Below are 18,245 nucleotides of genomic sequence, written 5' to 3'. Positions count from 1 at the left end.
AGGATTAAATGGCGTTAATGTTTGTGAAGAGCTATCATGATCATTCATTCATTCATTCTACAAAGGGGTATTTAGCACCTACCATATGCCAGACACTGTTCTAAGTATTGGAGAGACAGCATCAAAAAGAAGAGAAGTTCATGCTCTCATGATATTTACAGTTAATGTAGATACCAATGAAAAAGTAAATGACTGGCCAAAATTTTCCAGATCAATGTAAGGGTTACGAAGATACTGATTCCTGTTGATCTAAAGCTTGAATTTTGTTGAACCACATGGGGGGAAAACACAGCCTGGGCTCAAGCAAGGTGGGAGATCAAATAAGAAACACTGGTATAAAGCTAAAATCCTCAAAGGACAACCCCAGGGTGAATCAGAAAAAATAAAACCCACCCTGCATAAAGAGAGCAGAGGATATGTGTCCTATTTCATCTTTGGCTCCGGGTAAAATGAAAAAAAAAAAAAATTAAAAATGAAACATTTACCTTGAGAAGTCCCATCCACGGTCCACAAATACCCAAGTTTTAAAATAGAAATAGTACTACATGTGTTTTATGTAAAACTATAAGTTGAAGTTTTAAAGTGGTTCTGTGGGGTTAGTGTACCTATATGATTAGCAAGAAGAAACACAAAGCATCTGTGATGTCGTGTACACCAAATAAGTGCCAAAAAAATTTCCAGAGATAAAGTTCCAAGGAAGATGAGCTCACAGTAGAAACACAAAGGTCTAAATATGTGACGAAACCAGGAGCAAGAATTAGCAAAAACAACAAACTACATAATTAGACTATAAAGATGGTAGAGATTAGAGATGGGAAATATCAGACATTCTGATATAGAATATAAAGTAAATGTGTTTGAAGAAAGAAAATAATCAATTAAAAGAATGTAGATGAAACATGAGACTTTCAAAATTGTCACACACACACACACACACACACACACAATTTCTAGATATGGAGTAGAAATTAGAAATCAATTGAAATAGAAGTGCAATGAATAGAACAACATTTTAGATCCAGTTACCGAGAGACTATGTGAACTGGAAGATAGATTTGAAGAAATTACCAGAAGGCATCAAAGAAAAAGTAAATGGTGGGAAATATATGTAAAGAGGTTGGGGAATGTGGAAAATAGAGTGAGAATATCTAAAAAACTTCTAGAGTTGCAGAAAGTTAAAATGAAGATTGGGTACAAAAATACTAGAAGAGACAGTGGTGAGGAATTATCCAGAATGTATAAAAAGATGCCAGTTCTCAGATTCTGGACACCCAACAAATTCAAAGCAAGATAAATAAATTAAATCTATTACTATACACAACATAGTTAAACTGTAGGATACCAAAGACACAGAATTCTAACAGCAGTTGTAAAGGATAGATTGAAAATAAAAGAAAGAATTAGATCCACAGATGAAAGTTTACCAGCAGCAAGGAAAGTTAGAAACATGTTGAATGCATCTTGTAGGTATAGGGGAAGAGTAATTATTCACAAATCCCATATTCACTAAAGTATCTTTCAAGAAAGAGGGAAAAAAAGGTGTTTTCATATGATTACTTCTAACAGAGTCATGTTAAAGGAATTTTTAAAGATGTATTTGAGGAAAAGGAAAATGATGTAGAAGGAAGATGTGAAATGTAAGCACAATTAATAATGAAACAGTAAATATGGGTAAGTCAAAATGAACCATAGTTGGATAAAACAATAAAATAATACCTAAGATGTAGAATTAAAAAAAATCATGATGGGGCACCTGGGTGGCTCAGTCGGTTAGGCATCCAACTTGGGCTCAGGTCATGGTCTCGCCGTTCATGAGTTTGAGCCCCACATCAGGCTGTATGCTAACAGCTCAGAACCTGGAGCCTGCTTTGGAATCTGTGACTCCCTCTCTCTCTGCCCCTCCCCCACTCACCCTCATCTCTTCTGTCTCTCAATAAATAAATAAATGTTAAAATTTTTTTTTTAAATTTTAAAAAATCATGATGAAATGAAAACAGTGGACATAAATATAAGATAATTCAGGAGGGAATGATTTGCAACTAAAATGCTCTAAAACCTTTTGTTTGGGAGATCTTTTATTTTAATAACATATATTAAATTTATGGAACTTGTTAAGTATGTTAAAGTTCTAGGGTGCCCACCAAGAATCGAAAAACAGAGTGCATATTCAAAGAATCCAAAGAAAAACAAACAAAAACAGGATAGGGTGAGAAAAAAGAAAAACTAGAGAGAATAAAATAATATGTTAGCAACGAATTCAAATTATTTCAGCAATCAATGAATGTAACAATCAATATGACAAAAAATATATAAGAACCTTACAGAGAAGATTATAAAATCTAACTACAAGATCTTAAAGAGCATTTAAATAAATGCAAAAATGCACCAAGTTCATGGGAAGGGAGACCCAATATCATAAAGATGTCAGATCTTCCAATATTGATCTACAGTTTTAAGATGTCTATAATCTTGGGTGCCTGGCTGGCCCAGTCAGAAAAGCATGAGATTCTTGATCTCGGGGTTGTGAGTTTGAGCTCCATGTTGGGTGTAGAGATTACTAAAAGAAAATAAATAAACTTGAAAAAAATATAATCAAAATCTTATTTTTTTGTGTGTGGAAAATGCAAGCTGATTATAAAATTTATATGGAAGAGTAAAAATCCAAGAATAATCAAGAATAGCCAAGATGAGACATGCCCTACCAGATATCGAGACTTTAAAAATGTTACTGTAATTAAAATTGTAAATTGTTGACATAGGGATAAACAAATATTCCAATAGGACAGAATATAAAAGCTGAAAAGAGATCTATCTAAATGCAGATCCTTGATGAATAAAAGAACTACTATTACAGATCAGTTGGGGAAGGGATGCTTATTTTTTTCTTCTTTTTAGAAAAGAAGGAAAGAAAGTTTATAATCATTATTTCATGTTTGTTCATCCTGTTCTCTTTATACCTGGACGACATCTCCATCTTCAGTGAGACCTCTCCTAAATACCTTAACTCATAGCAATCTCTCTCTTTTACAAACACACTGGGAATGAATGGATCAGTCACTTCTCTCCTCACAGAGTTCAGATACCTCCATTCTATCCTTCTGTTCATTAAAAAATGTGGGTAGACATTTAATACTCTAATGGTGACAGAGTGGTATAGAAAGAGATCTGAATGATTTGGCGGTTCATTATGTTTGGATAAGAACATATCTGAACTTGATAGGAATGTAGGGGCCAAAAACTCTGAATGGTAGAGTTTTACTCACTTAAAATGCAGAAATACAAAGCATGGCATTCATAGCCCAACTAATGATTCCTCTAATTTATTATAAATAAACATATTTAGTATTCACCATCCACAGTTAAATTATAAAAAAGATATCATAGGCATCTGAATAAAAACAAAAGAGAAGACAATTTTTGTCCTAGAAGTGTTTATGGGTTAATGGAGAATAAAAAAATAAATAATTATGAGACAAGTCATGTAAGTGCATGAAGTGGCACAAAATTCTGTGACCCATAGTAAGGCATGGGTGGCGATGGGGTAGCCCCAGAAAAGCCTCCCTTATGATCTAGTGATTAAGGTGATTGAGATATTACTGATGGCTTATTAATACTTTGACAAGATTGGGGGGTGTCAAGGTTAAAAAATATAGGGTATGGGGATAGGTTAACAATAGGTTCAACACAGGGTATGTATGGGACATAGTAGAACTCCTAGTTTGTCTAACAGTGTGCATTACCGGGGATGTTATTGCTATTTTATACAGGATAATTTTTTTTAAGTTTATTTATTTTGAGAGAGAGAGAGAGAGAGAGACAATCCCAAGCAGGCTCTATGCTGTCAATGTAGGGCCTGATGCAGGGCTTGATCCCACAAACCACAAGATTCTCACCTGAGCTGAAACCAAGAGTGAGACACTTAACCAACTGAGTCACCGAGGTACCCCTGTACAGAATAATTCTTTATTTTGTGGAATTGTCCAAAACATTGTAGGAAGTTCAATACTCTGGCCTTAGCCAAACTAAACACTGGTTGCACCTCCTTTAGTCACTGGGACTACCAAAAAGTGCCTCACACAGATCCCAAACTCCTAGCATGCATTTGAGAAGAGAAGTGACCGTATCACTCTCTGCCTAGAACCATTGGAACATATGATACTCAGCAGGAGGTGTAACTGGAAAACGTACCATTGATCATTTTGGATTCCGGGATGACACAATTTCACTTAATTTTAGAGGTAATGGAGAATTATTGGTGGTTTCAAAGTAGAGTAATGATGTAACGGGAGTTCTACAGAAGGAAAGGTCATGCTGGCAGTAGAGTGTTAAGTGGATTAAGGCCAGAAGAAAGCCGGAAGGGGAGAGAAGTTAAAGACAAAGGAAGCAGAATGGTCATGTGAGACATAAGGACTGGGGGGTTAACTGGGTGTGTGTCTGTGTGTGTGTGAGAGTTGGAGCTGAGGGTTAAAATGACATCACAAGAAAACTCATGAAGACGAGAGAAGCAAGGTAGGAGGAGCTGAAAGTGCTCATGAGCACAGTGTTGAGATTGCTGATTGTGGTGAGCTGGTGAGAGAAATAAATTGGGGATGAAATGGGGATGAAGAATGGAAGAGCACATTCAAAGAGCCTGAGGGAAGGTTCAGTACAAAGATGCACGCAGGAGAGGTGTTAGATTAAAAAGAGAGTGTTGACCTTTGCTGATAAGAAGGAGACACTATTGCTTGTACTTGATAAACATTCTGCTCCATAACAGCAAATGGCCACACTCTTCTCACCTCTCTCCTTTTTTTTTTTTTTTTTTTCATTCCTCCCAGGAACATCAGTTTCAGGGTGCTATCATCTTACACAATTGCTGCATTCCGGAAAAACTATGTGTAAATTAAAATTTTATAACTTACATTCAACTTTTATAAGTCAAATTGCATTCCAAGTGCACTCGGCAAGCTTTCTATTTAAAGGAACCTTTAGATGGACCCTTTCGTAATGTGAAAAATTAATTGCAAATGTATCTGTTTTACAGTTGCAGTCCCTGGATCTCTGGTTTTCTTCTCCTGGACAGCTAACTAGGTCGTGGCGTTCTATTCTCAGAGCCCAGCCCCACACAAACACTAATTGGTTTTCGCATCTGAAAGGTTGTGTATCACTTTGTCATTTCTAAATTTACATGATGTAATCCATGTCCAAGATGGGAGAGATTTCATACCCAGTGGGAGGAGCAAGAGCCACATGCTTAGTTTTCCAAATATATCTAGAGACACAAAATATTTTAAAAGAGGCAGTACTTCAGAAGCGCCTTCCTCAATCTCAGATTTCAGCAATTTGTGGTTTCAGTAGGAACTGGCTAATCCCTATAACCTGTGGAAAAAAATATCTGACTATTTCCCACCTTGACATTTATTTTAGGAAGAACAACAATAATCATTAAAAACAAATATGCAAAGGAACAACAACCAAAACCATCACCAAATCATGCATCATAAAAGTACAGGCTATGAACTTCATAACCAAAAACTGAAAAATAAATGCACCATTTTAAAGGCACTGTTGAGGGCTGTGAGACCCAGAATTGGAAGCATACATTAGTTAGGACTACACCATCCTCTTAAAAGCATGATGCCAGGCTAAAAATTCCACCTGTGTGATTCTAACGAGTTAGGATGTCTCTTAGATCAGCAGTCACTAGCACACTGCAAGGATTTCTGGGAGAGGCCACACAGGTAGTCAACCTTCAAAACGATATCCTTTGGTTACAGCTGCTGGGTCACCTCTGCTCTCACTTGCCTCTCCTTGTTTATCCCCTTGGTCGTATCCCCTTCCCCCGGAGTGACTGACAGGTTAGCACTGTAGCATTCTCTTCTAGTGTGCTTCTCATACTCAGAGATATATTAGAATCATCTGGGAGATGTTACAAGCTTCTGACGTCTGGGTGCCACCCCCATGTGTTTTGGTTTAATTAGTCCTGGGCATTGGTACTTGTAAAAGTTCCCCGGGTGATTCTAACGTGCAGCCAGAGTGGAGAGCCACTGTCTTGCAGGCTGTTAAACTCGTGGCCCTGCTGGGCTTACTCCATCAGTTCCTGTATCCTCAGGCTCTTTGACTTTAAGAACCTATTGATCTCTGGTCTCACTTGCTCTGTCTTTCATATATAAAAGCTGAAAAGGCAGGCTTAGGAGAAGTAGCTGAATTCTTTCCCTGACCGACTTCCAGAAGAAACTGGAAGAAGTCCAACAAATATGAGTATTGGCAAAATATATCAAGCTTCTGAAAAGTGCCAACTCCTGCACCAGAGAAATTCAGTAAGCATAGAAGAGACTTAGGTGAGAATTCTAGCTCTGCCTCCATAAACTCAGGAAAGTGACTTATCCTTTCTAAGCCTCAGTTTCCTCATCTGTAAAATTGGAATACCTACTTCCTAAGGCTTACTTAGATGACAACTCAGTGTCTAAAATAGCATCCAGCATGCAGCATGCACTCAATAGTGATAGGTATATAAATGGAAAGCACAGAGAAATTAAAGCTTTTTCATTGATTATGTTTAAAATTAATAACAATTATAATTTGTTGAGCCAATGTATCCAAATCTTTATCTATGAAACAAATATTTACTATGTATCGACTTTATGCCAACCATACTGCTGGATACTAGGGGTAGAGTTATGAATAAAACAGACATGATTCCTATTTTAGTGAATCTGACAGCTTAGCTAAATGCTTCACCTATTTCTGTAGTTGACTTCAAGCAGTCCAGAGACTGAACTTGCTGGAGGGATAGTACAGCTAACACACTGACATTCAATGCACCCTCACAGCAAATACTCAGGATGTACTACATTGTTAAGAGAAACCTGAACCAAGTAGAGAGACAAAGACTTAGCAGAATTCTGCAACAGTTGTGAAGGGCCAGAAAGGTAGAAGAAATCTTATGAGACTATCAAAAAGAACATCTCAAAAAACCTGATGGGTTTTTCCCACCCCATTTGAGCAGTTTTATTAGCAGTGGTATATTTCTCGGGGTTCTTGAAGGCCAGAGAAGTTGTATTCCCTCCACCCCCAACTCACTCGATTGGGAGCACACCTGTGCCTCCCATGCTGTGTAGCTGTCTCTGTATTGTAAATTGTGTGACTTACCTACATTCCTCGAACTTGTATTTTTTGCTTGGGTCTACTGGCATCTTTTAATCAATCACTCACTCCTGTGACAATACTGCCTCTCTCAATAACAATCCTAAGAGCTGGTGTTATTATCTCTATTTTATGTATAAGACTTAAGAAACGTGCCTAAGGTCATTGGGCTGGTAAATAGCAAAGCTGAGAGTGAACCTCAGTCTGTATGACTCCACAACTTATCCTCTTAACCTCTGCCTCAGAGTAGACATACTTCAGGTGACTGTGCTTTGGAAATATCAAAATCTGACCATTCAGAGAATTCATTTTAAAACCACAAGTAAAGAGTAGGAAGACCAAATGGAACTAGAAGACAATGCTGTGACTGAGCCTAATCTAATCTTGGCCTATGGGCCCTTTATGAAATTATATGAGACTGGAATCTAATAAAGAATTGTGTCCAGTTTGCCTGGTTATCAACCAACCTGCTGATACTTAATTTTATGACATTCTGTAGATTAAAGGCTTCATGATTCAGATTCCCATCTCTTCATAGCTGTAGCTGCCACTCTTTTGTTAGACCTAGAGTATAATAACTACAGCTAAAAAAGCCACATGAGCAATTTGTGTATGGTATAAGATCCTTGATAACTCCAGATAATCCTTCTCCATCTTCAGGGTAAAATTTCTTACTCTGATGATGGAGAGTGTGAGTGAGTGTGTAGGCATTTATATGTGTGCCTGAGTATACATGTAGAGCAGCTCATGTGTAAATGCTCAGGAGCTCATGCAGAAGAACAGATATTTTAAGCCATTTTTTTTTTCAGATTTCCATAGGTTGCAGTATATATGCAGTAGGGTATCCATTCAGCTTACAAGTAAATGTCTTTTCTGTTTCCCATCCAGAACAGGGGTTCCCGGCAGCCATGCTTATATTAATGAAATATGACCCCACTGCCACTCCAATCATGTTGCTTATACCAGCAGTGGCCATTTGATCCAAAAAAGGCCAATCACATTCTCTCTCTCATGGCAGACTCCATTTATTCTTAATTCATTATGGTTTCTGTATCTATGCCTTTTGTCATGTGACTTTTCAGTTCTTTCTATTAGAGGCTGTGTATATATATTTTCTCTTCCTATTGGATGTTGGACTCAGCTATGTGACTTGCCCCTAGAGCTGGCCCATAGAATGCCATAGGATGCAATTTGAACATAGGCTTTAAATGAGCATGTGAAGCTGGGTCTGTCTTCTTGAATTCCTAGCCTTTGTCCAGGAGAAGAACATGTCTCAGGTAGCTGCTGGTCTGAGGACAGAGAAAGACATGTGGAATAACTCTGGATAAAATCTGTGCTCAGAGTCAAGGCCACCAATAAGCAGTTCACAGGCACATGAGCAAGAAATAAAAGCTTATGATCAAATATTGTTGAATTTTGGTATGCATTTTATAAAGAATTATTATGGCACTACATAACTAATATATCTCTTCTTGAAGCTTTACAATTAAGCTGAGAGACAAAAAGATCTCCTATTGAGAGAAACAGGGGCATGTAAATGGTAGAGCTTGCTATGGAAGAATGTTGAACTTTTTTTCCCTCTTTTTCTGACTTGCTCCTTTAGTTAAGTTTCTCTCTCTCTCTCTCTCTCTCTCTCTCTCTCTCTTTTAAGGTAAAGTTCATATAAATGCAATTAACCATGTTAAGGTAAACTATTTGGTGACATTTAGTGCATTCACAATGTTTTACAATGACCTCTATCTAGTTCCAAAATATTTTCATCACCCCGAAACAAAACCCTGTACTCATTAAGCCTTTATTCCTAATTTCCCATCCCCACCCCAGCCTCTGGCAACTACCAATCTGATCTTTTCTTTTTTTTATAATGGGTTTACATATTACCTATTATGGATTGAGTTGTGTCACCCTCCCACCTAATTCGTATGTTGAAGCACTAACCCCTTATGTGACGATACTGGAGATGGGGCCTTTAAGGAGGTGATTAAGTTTAAATGAGGTCAGAAGAGTGATGTCCTGATCCTACAGGACTGGTGCCCTTATAAAAAGGTGAAAATTGCAGAACTCTCTTTGCCATGTGAGAGCACAGTGAGAAGAAGGCCATCTGTGAGCAAGGAAGATGAGCATCTGTAATTCCCACTGGAGTCTGACCATGTTGGCACCTTAATCTCAGACTTTCAGTCTCCCCTGGTGAAAAAGTAAATTTCTCTTATTTAAACCATCCAGTCTGTGGTATCTTGTTATGGCAGCCTGAATTGACTCACACACTTATTCTGAATATTCATATAAATAGGATCATATAACATGTGGTCTTTGTGCTTGGTGTCTTTCCAATGAAGGCAAGTTTTCAAGGTTCATCCATGTTGTAGTATGACTGAAGAACATCTTATTGTGTGTGTACCACATTTTGTTTATCTGCTCATCTGTTAATGGATATTTGGATTGTTTCCACCTTTTGGCTATTGTGAATAGGACTGCTCTAAACATTTGAGTACAAGTATTTGTTGGAGTACTTGTTTTCAATTCTTTAGGGTGTATACCTAGGAGTGGAATTGCTGGGTCATAGAGTAATCCTCAGTGTGCTGAACCTTTGGTGCTCAGATCCTAAAGCTGTTTCTTGGTTGCCACACAAGGAATTCTTCCTTGGATTCCATAAGATAACCACAAAATCCTTTCAATAAATTCCCTTTGTTGCTGTAGCTACACAATTCTTACTTAAGCTAGAGTTAACTGCTGTTACTTGAAACTTAGAATTACTAAACTAACAAATAATAGAATTCCTATTTTTTGGTCCCATAATATTAATATAATATTATAAGAAAAATGGGCTAAATCCTCTTACTTCAAAGTTTGGCATGGGGTGGTAAATCCCCCATTGATACTAACCACATCAGATAACTATCTTGATGAGATTCTGGAATTCATCTGGACTGTGAGATTGTTGCTTAGATTGCTACTCACCTTTGGGACCAGGCAGCGTAGGACCTTGCATTTAGAGCATATTCCAACTCAAAACGACTTCGTAAAGCTGCCACATGGCTCCGGCCAGGCCCTCCACGGCTCACCAGGCAGTCAGAAGAAGAGGAAGGTGACAGAGACCCACTGCTGTTACTTGATGCGGGAGACATCAGCTGAGTGAAGAAGGGGTAGTTTCAATCCTTTAATAAAACCAACAGGCTTAGGGCAAAGAATAGAATATAGATTTATTTTAGCTTTCTATTCTAGGATTTCTCATTTTTAATTTCTATTCATCTCAGCTTGCTTCTGGCTTTTCCTATCGGCCTCTGATGGCAACACATGGCTCACTTAATTTACTTTTTTGACCCAGTTCTATGCTGAGAGCTGGCCCTTTAAACTTACACTCATCTTTCAGAAAACATGGTAGGCTCAAATCAGATTCATAAAATAGATATTTAAAAGGTGATTATTTAATGGCTAAAAGATTACATTTTTCACAATGGTGATAAGATTCATGGCAGAGTTCCTTTAAGTTGTAGCTTAAAATTATCCCCTTTATATGAAATTATTTCCTTTACATAAAATGAATTTATACACTTTTCCAAGAATACATCCATTTTATAAAATGAAGGATGCTTTAATGTCTGGCAAGCATGAGGACTAAAGAGAGTCTTTGGGAGAGAATTTTTAAAAATAGTTACAAATAGTTAAATGTAGCTAGAAAATAGAAGAGTATTGAGGGAAGAAAATGAGAAGGAGTAGAGAAAAAATAGGAGTGTAGTTTTCTTGAATTTCTGACGACCTTGCTGTTTATGCACTTTACCTAACCCAACTGAGAACATTAGTGCTTTGACATTATAATTTCCTAAGACATGTAGACAGTAGGTTTGGGTTTAAAAATATAATATATGTAAATTCTAGGCTCTTCACAGTAGCCAAGACATTTTTAAGTAAAGCTCTGAGAATCATGTGATGTCAGTGTTGAAATGAACCTTCAAACTCTTCAATGATTGAATCTTTTCCGTGCCTCTTTTCCAAGTTAGCTATGCAAGCTGATGGGGAGCTTCCAGTGATGGGGAACTCACTGCCTCCAGATCTGTTCATTTATCTTAGGACAGATCTGACAATTAGAAAGAAAGTTCTTTCTCATTAAAACAAAACAAAACAAAACAAAACAAAAACCTTAATTACCCTTCATTTCTATCTGTTGGCCCATAGAGAACAAGGCCAATCCCTTTGCATGTGATCATTTTTCAGATGTTTAAAAAACAGCTCTTGGACTCATCCTGATTTTCTCTTCTCTGGGACAAACACCCCTGGTTCCTCTAATTGGTTCTTACATACATGATTTCAATCCATTCATCATTCTGATATCTCTCCCCTAAAATTTGTGTTCCAGTTATAATTATCCTTTTAAAAGGACAAAACTGGGTACTATTTTGTTTGGCTATCTCAAAAGAGAGAGGAATAATCCCATCCTTATTCTGTAGCAAGACAGCTACTTCACATTCTAACTCCCACAGAGTTTGTCATCCATTGACATTCATGATGCTCCTAAACCATATCTCCACCATTTGATATTCTTACTGTTGTTTCTTTGACCCTGGTGTGTGATGTTATACTGATTCTTGTTAGACATGTCCCATCATTTTATCTTCTGAGATATGGAATTCCACAAACCAAGCCCCTGAAAGCTGATTTGGGTCCATTATTTAGTACAACCCAGTCCAGCAAGTTCTCTTGCATATAGTTATTCATTTTCTCTATGAGGGGAGATTGTGCTAAGAGGCTTGGTCAGTATAAGAAGACAAACTAGTTTAGGAAGTCCTACCATTGTCTCTTGTTTCTGGAATCCACTCTTTCATCTAATTGGATATATTCCCCAGACTTGGATATCTCTTTCATCTAATTGGCTATATCCCCAGCAGTTTTGCCCTGGGAAACTCAAAGGTTCCGAGTGAGAGGACACTTGGAACTCAAGCCTTAAAAGTGTCTTTCAACATTCAAGGCCTCTGGCAGATTCTCGTGTTGGTAGGGGCTGCTGAAGCCCCACCAAATATATATGTTTCAGGACCGAAGAGAAAGGAATGAAAGTTTAATGTCCAGAGACTGAAGCTACTTCCTGCATACAAGGCTTCCTTTTTAGAAGTTCTGGTAAAGAGTTATGAGACAGAACCATTCAGGCTGTAATGAGTAATGTAAGAGTTATGAGACAGAACTCCAGGCTGTAAGTGAAGACCTGGAACCCTTTCCCGATAAACTGGGTTCTAATGACACTAAGTTGAGATTTTTTTTTTTTTTTTTTTTTTAGGGAAAAAAAGTGGGATGGTTCCACTTTGGAATTTCACTGTGCAATCTCGGGTTGATGCTGTTTCCCCTGTTTTGGCCCTTCCCTTCATATGTATATGTATATATGAGCCTATATGTGTGATATCCACCCCCCTCTCTTGCAGCATTCATTTGCCTTGGGAATACATTATTATTTTTGAATTAGTGCTCATGTTTTAGCTTCCTTACTTATTTTCAAATCCTATCTTCTGACCAGGTGTATAGAAAATTAAGGCAATTAGAGAGAAAATTAAAGCAAACAGCTCCTTGATATTAAGGGAAGAAAATTCCATTAGCCTGATTACCAACATATATCACTTTATGCAACATATGTGTGGTATAAAAGCAATGCATGCCAATTAATTTATGCACTAATTTTAGTGATAATTTTCCCTTTCTTATTGAGCATAAATACACAGTGGCTTAAAATTTAATTTATGTTTCACTGTATATAGGAGCTTTTGTGTAGAAAAAAGTTGATTTAAACAATTAACTTCTAATGTATTTGCATGCACTTGCAAGCAAGCAGGGGAGGAGGACAGGGAGAGGGAGAGAGAATCCCAAGCAGGCTCTATTGATCTCACAGACCATGAGATCAGGACGTAAGCTGCATCAAGAGTCAGAAGCTTAAGGGACTGAGCCCCCCAGGGGTCACTACTGTATTTTCAAGTTTTGACATATTAATTTTAAAGCTGGGCATACCTGTGTCCATTTGCCTGACTGATTATTTGTTGGAAAGGCCTAGATTCATGCTGGATTTGTTTTTATCCCTATAGATTCAGTTAGTCCACCCTAGAAACTTAATGAACAGGTTAAAAATATGAATGAAGTTATAGACCTCCATACCTACTATCTTTCTAGAAGCACCATCTTACTTATTGCCCAACACCCTTGGATACTCAAGACTTTTTTTATGGACGTATTTCAGAAGCTAAAGTTCTTACCTCAATGTTGCAGAGACACTCTTCTAACTTGGTAACAACTTCAGAAAATTCGGGTCTTCCCTGTAAATAAAGAAAAGACTTTTTTCCCCCAAAGAATAAAAGGGAGGCAACTCTCTTTGGATTTTAAAATTGGGTATTTGCATTTGTAAAGAATGAGATTAACAATGAAGTATATTTTTATTTAAAATACACTTGTATTGAAGTGTTAATTGAATGTTCATTTGCTGTTCAGGGAGGGATGTTGAGTCTCCTTCTGATAAGAGTTTTAAGTCAGAATTTGCAACTACATTCAGATAATGAAATAGTGGAAAAGCTTTAATTAGCTTTGCATGCTTTTAAATGGCAGGTTTTCCTCTTCAAAATGAAAGAATAAAAGTGAATACTAAAAACTGTTAACTATCTCAGTGCCTTATAATATACTGTACAATGTGTCTGTAGGAAAAGAATGACTAAAGCAAATTTTATAATTAGCTTCATTTTTGAAAAATGCCACCTCAGATTCAAAGCTAAGATCAATAGAAACCTCATGACTATATCCTATTTTAGGGTTAAGATAAGCTTTTTATATTAAAAAACCTGCCCTAAAAGACATTGTTCGTTATGAACTTCTGTGTCAGATGAGTCTGCTTAAACAAACATTTACTGTATTCTGAGCATATTCCAAACTTTGTTCTAGTTGCTAGGGATACAAAAATGATTATGGATCTATGAAAAAAATTCTGGGAATTTTAGAAAGTGTTGTTCTATTTGGAAGAAATTATATGCCTCCTTTTGTCAGATCCTAAGGACTATATAACCTATCATTTCTCCTTTATGTAACTTTTACTGCCAGGAGGTGGATAGCCCAATTTAACATTCAGGTGCAGTAACCGACTAATTTAGATTCTTAGTAGAACAATTTCTCCCTTAATATCTAGCCCTCCCCTGAGAACACTACTTCCCCTAGAGCCCACTCAAGTGGAAGCTGTTTTATCTTGCATATTCCTGGTACCTTCTGGTTGGTGGGGGAGGTGATGGGGTGAGTAGAGTTCTGGGTCTTCCTTACTGTTCCTGCAACTTCCGAATGGTTTCTCCTCTAAAAACCACCGGTTCATCAAGCTCTCCCACCAGTCATTCTCCCCCATTCTTTGAAGGCTTTAGTGTTTGGCTTCCTGCCATGCTAACACTACTTACTGCTTTTAATATCCATGTAGCTCATCATCACAATAGTCTGACCTCTGGGTTCCTTTGTCTCCTCTTCTGCCTTGACCTTACACCCCACCTTCCTGGTAGGTAGTCACATAGCTCCCTAGATAGACCCTGTTACTAACAAGGTCTGCAACCCTTCAGTGTCTCCAATCTGTCAATTTCCATCAGATCACTATCTTGGCTCTATATCTCCTTTCTTTCTAGCTTACTTCTTCTGAAACCCTGACTCCAACAATCTTTAACTACACAAATCTTACCACTTTAAGAAACCAACTTTTTATTGTGAACATTTTCAAATATACCCTAAAGTATGAGAGAACAATTCAATAAACCTTCATGTATCTATCACTCAGCCTTAAAAAAACATGTTTTTGCTAATATTTTCTATGTACATACGTATGTCCATATCTATCTATCTACCTACTTTTCATCTAATCTCCCCTATTTTTTGTTCATCTTACCACCTTTTCACTGTCATTTACTTACCTTGTTTCTTCCTGTGCTTAGCTTAGATTTCACTGGCAATCATAATCACTCTCTTCCATACTACCTCAACTCCCTTGCCTTATCATGCCTTTTATACAGTATTGGGAAAAATCCCAATCTTGACTGAATCCATCCTGACTGGACTTACTTCAAAATCATGTCCCTCTAGGGGAGCCTGGGTGGCTCAGTTGGTTAAGTGTCCAACTTCAGCTCAGGTCATAATCTCATGGTTTGTGAGTTCAAGCCCCACGTCAGGTTCTCTGCTGTCACTGCAGAGCCTGCTTCGAATCCCGTCACCCCCTGCTTCTCTCTCTACCCTTCGCCCACACATGTGTGCACTCTCTCTCTCTCTCTTTTTCTTTCTCAACAATAAAAAAAAAAAATCATTTCACTCTAACCTCAAGTGCACCCTCAGTACTCCCTTGGGAGATTACACATTTTTAGTTCACTCACTCTTTCACACTCCAGACCTGTCTTGTACCTTCTCCTCTTTCCTCAAATGTCTAATTCCCACTACTACATTGACCACTCACCAATGCCTAAATTCACATAATTTGCCTTCAGTCCCACTTTTTTGGATGAATTTTGCCTGATTCTATCTGAGGCCAATTCTTATCCCTGCCTATCTTCAAGGGTATTGCTCTAACAATAATTTTCCCTTCTACTTTTCTTGCATCACCAATGTTTCTTTTATTTAATCCCAACATACTATTAATTCTTCCATCTTAAAAACAAATAAGCAACAAAATAAAACTCTTGACTTACTCCATTTTCTCTATTCGCCAAAATTGCTCAAAAGAATTGCCTAAATTCACAGTCTTTTACTTTATTCCTTCCATGTGACCTCCACCCAAATCATGTTTTCTCCTGTAACACTTTGCTAACCCTGCTCTTGTTTAGGATACAAAGACCTGTCTCCACATTGCTAAATTCAAAGGTTAAGTTTCAAAGCTCAGCCTATTTGGCACTGCATTAAATACAGGTAATCATTCATTTATGCCTGAAACATTCTTTAATAGGATTTAAGGTCACTACTTCTCACTATTTTTCTCTTCTCTCACTTGCTCTTTCTCAGTCTCCTCTGTTAATTTTGCTTTTCTTCTTTATCTTTAAATTCTGGATTGCACCAGGACTCAGGCTTTGGGTCTCTTCTCATCTATCTTTAGAGTTAATTTGTTGAGGGTTTAATTCTGTCTCATGGTTTTAAAAAACAACTCCCAAATATCTATATCTAGCCCAGTACACTCCCTAGGCTAAATTCACATATGCAATTTCTTATATTTATAGTCTTCCCTGCTTCAGTAAATGGCAACACCATCCTTTCACTTACAGAGGCCAAAAACCATAGACTAATCTCTAATCTTCTTTGTCATACTCTTGCTCCTAATCTACCAGGAAATCACATTCATTCTGCTTTCAAAGGGTATCCAGAAACTGAATGGTCAGATAGCATTTATAGCAGATGGACCCTCCCCCAGACAGCTGTAAACTCTGGACTAAACATAAAAGACAGCTATCTGAAGGCAGAAGAGAGGGAACAAAAGCTGGTAGATTCTGGAGGGGAGTCAATTAGAAAAAAGGAAAGGCATGTAGTAAGTTTTCTGCTTTAAAATTTTTTTTACAACACCTACCCTAAGGGCAGACCTCATCTACGTCTTAGGGAACAATTAAAATTCTTATGAAAGCCTGCAGGCTTGGTTGATTAAAAAACCAGAAGATAAAATTCAGGGCAATCAAAGTTTTTTAGCTATGGTTTTATAACAAGTTATCACAAATTTAGTTGGTTTAAAACGATACCCATTTATTATCTTACAGTTTCCATGGGTTAGGAATTGAGTGCAAAATAACTGGGTCCTTTGCTCAGGGTCTCACCAGACTAAAATCAAGGTGTCAGCTAGCACTGTGATTCTCATCTGAGGCTCAAGACCTCTTCTAAGATCACTGGTTATTGAAGAAATAATTTCAGGGGCTCCTGGGTGGCTCAGTTGGTTGGGCGTCTGACTTCAGTTCAGGTCATGATCTCATGGTTCACAAGTACGAGCCCCGTGTCAGACTCTGCGCTGACAGCTCAGAGCCTGGAGCCTGCTTTGGATTCTGTGTCTCCCTCTCTCTATGCCCCTCCCCTGCTCATGCTTTTCTCTCTCTGTCTCTCAAAGATAAATACATGTAAATTTTTTTTTTTTTTTTTTTTTTTAAGAATTCATTTCCTTGTGGTTGTATGACTCAGGTTGCTGTTTTCTTGCCAATAGTAATTCAGGGATGACTCAGATTCTGGAGAATGCAGTTTCTTGCCACATGGTCCCTATTAAGTCGTTCACAACATGGCCATTTGTTTTCTTCCTGGCCAGCAAGGACATGTTTCTCTTCTTCCTCTGTGACAACTGGAGAAACATTCTCTGCTCTTAAAGGGTTCATCTGATTAGATCAGGCCTACCTAGGATGCTTTTCCTTTTGCCATATGAAGAAACATAATTATAGGAGTAATATTTCATCATATTCATGAGTTCTGCCCATATTTAAGGAGAGGGGATTATCCTTGGCACATATACCAGGGGGCAGGGATCTTGGTGGCCATCCTAGAATCCTGCTAGAAAATGAGGGGAGATTCTGGAAGAAAAGAGTCTGAGAAAGGGAGCCCCAGGATCTGCATATAAACTCTGTTTAAATCTCTGGCTGACCTCTGGACCACATATGCATGGAGTTGACTAAGCAGCTCAGGTAGGCTTAAAAAAATGAACTGACATTAGGTCTTTCGCCTAATGTAGGACATTGTTACTATTTTCTCAGACTAGAATTATCTAACTCTTATTCTCTGCCTGTAGAAATTCTCTGCCCTCTTCAAGGCCCAACTCACAAGATACATCCTTCGTTAAGTGTTCAAGTGATTCCAAACATTAATTTTGCAACTTTGTTTAGATTTACTTCATTCTTCCTTGTGTTATAACTAGGTATTTATGTGTTTATGTCACTAACTAGAAAGTGCTTTGAGAATAAGCAATACCTTATTTATTCCTGATTACCTCACATGTTCCATTGCACAGGATAGCTTGTCTGAGCTCAAATTTGTTACATTAAATTGCATCATAATAAAAAATTATCCACAATCTACCTCTATTTTTCATCTAAACCATCATCATCTCTTTCTTGTAGTTGTATAGTTGCCTTGTAACTACTTTTGCTGCTTCTGTTCTTTGCCTATCAAAAGTATTCTCAACATGA

The 18,245-nt window shown here is 37.7% G+C and overlaps 1 protein-coding gene across 4 annotated transcripts in view; it reads right to left on the bottom strand.

Annotated features, from left to right (window-relative positions):
* The window catches only part of LOC123598070 (serine/threonine-protein kinase TNNI3K), a 289,720-nt gene that overhangs the window by 44,171 nt on the left and 227,304 nt on the right, over window positions 1-18,245 (bottom strand). For 3 of the 4 annotated variants that reach the window (XM_045477849.1, XM_045477851.1, XM_045477852.1), the window contains 2 exons: window positions 13,353-13,412; window positions 10,084-10,253 (listed from right to left, as the gene is read on the bottom strand). In XM_045477849.1, coding sequence (XP_045333805.1) covers window positions 10,084-10,253; window positions 13,353-13,412 — 230 coding nt within the window. The remainder of the gene's footprint in view (window positions 1-10,083; window positions 10,254-13,352; window positions 13,413-18,245) is intronic. The other variant, XM_045477850.1, reaches the window with a different exon arrangement.

Source organism: Leopardus geoffroyi, chromosome C1 (genome assembly GCF_018350155.1).
Source record: "Leopardus geoffroyi isolate Oge1 chromosome C1, O.geoffroyi_Oge1_pat1.0, whole genome shotgun sequence".
Lineage (NCBI taxonomy): Eukaryota > Metazoa > Chordata > Mammalia > Carnivora > Felidae > Leopardus > Leopardus geoffroyi.
The sequence above is the reverse complement of the archived record's forward strand: the minus strand, read 5'-3'. Positions and strand labels throughout refer to the sequence as shown.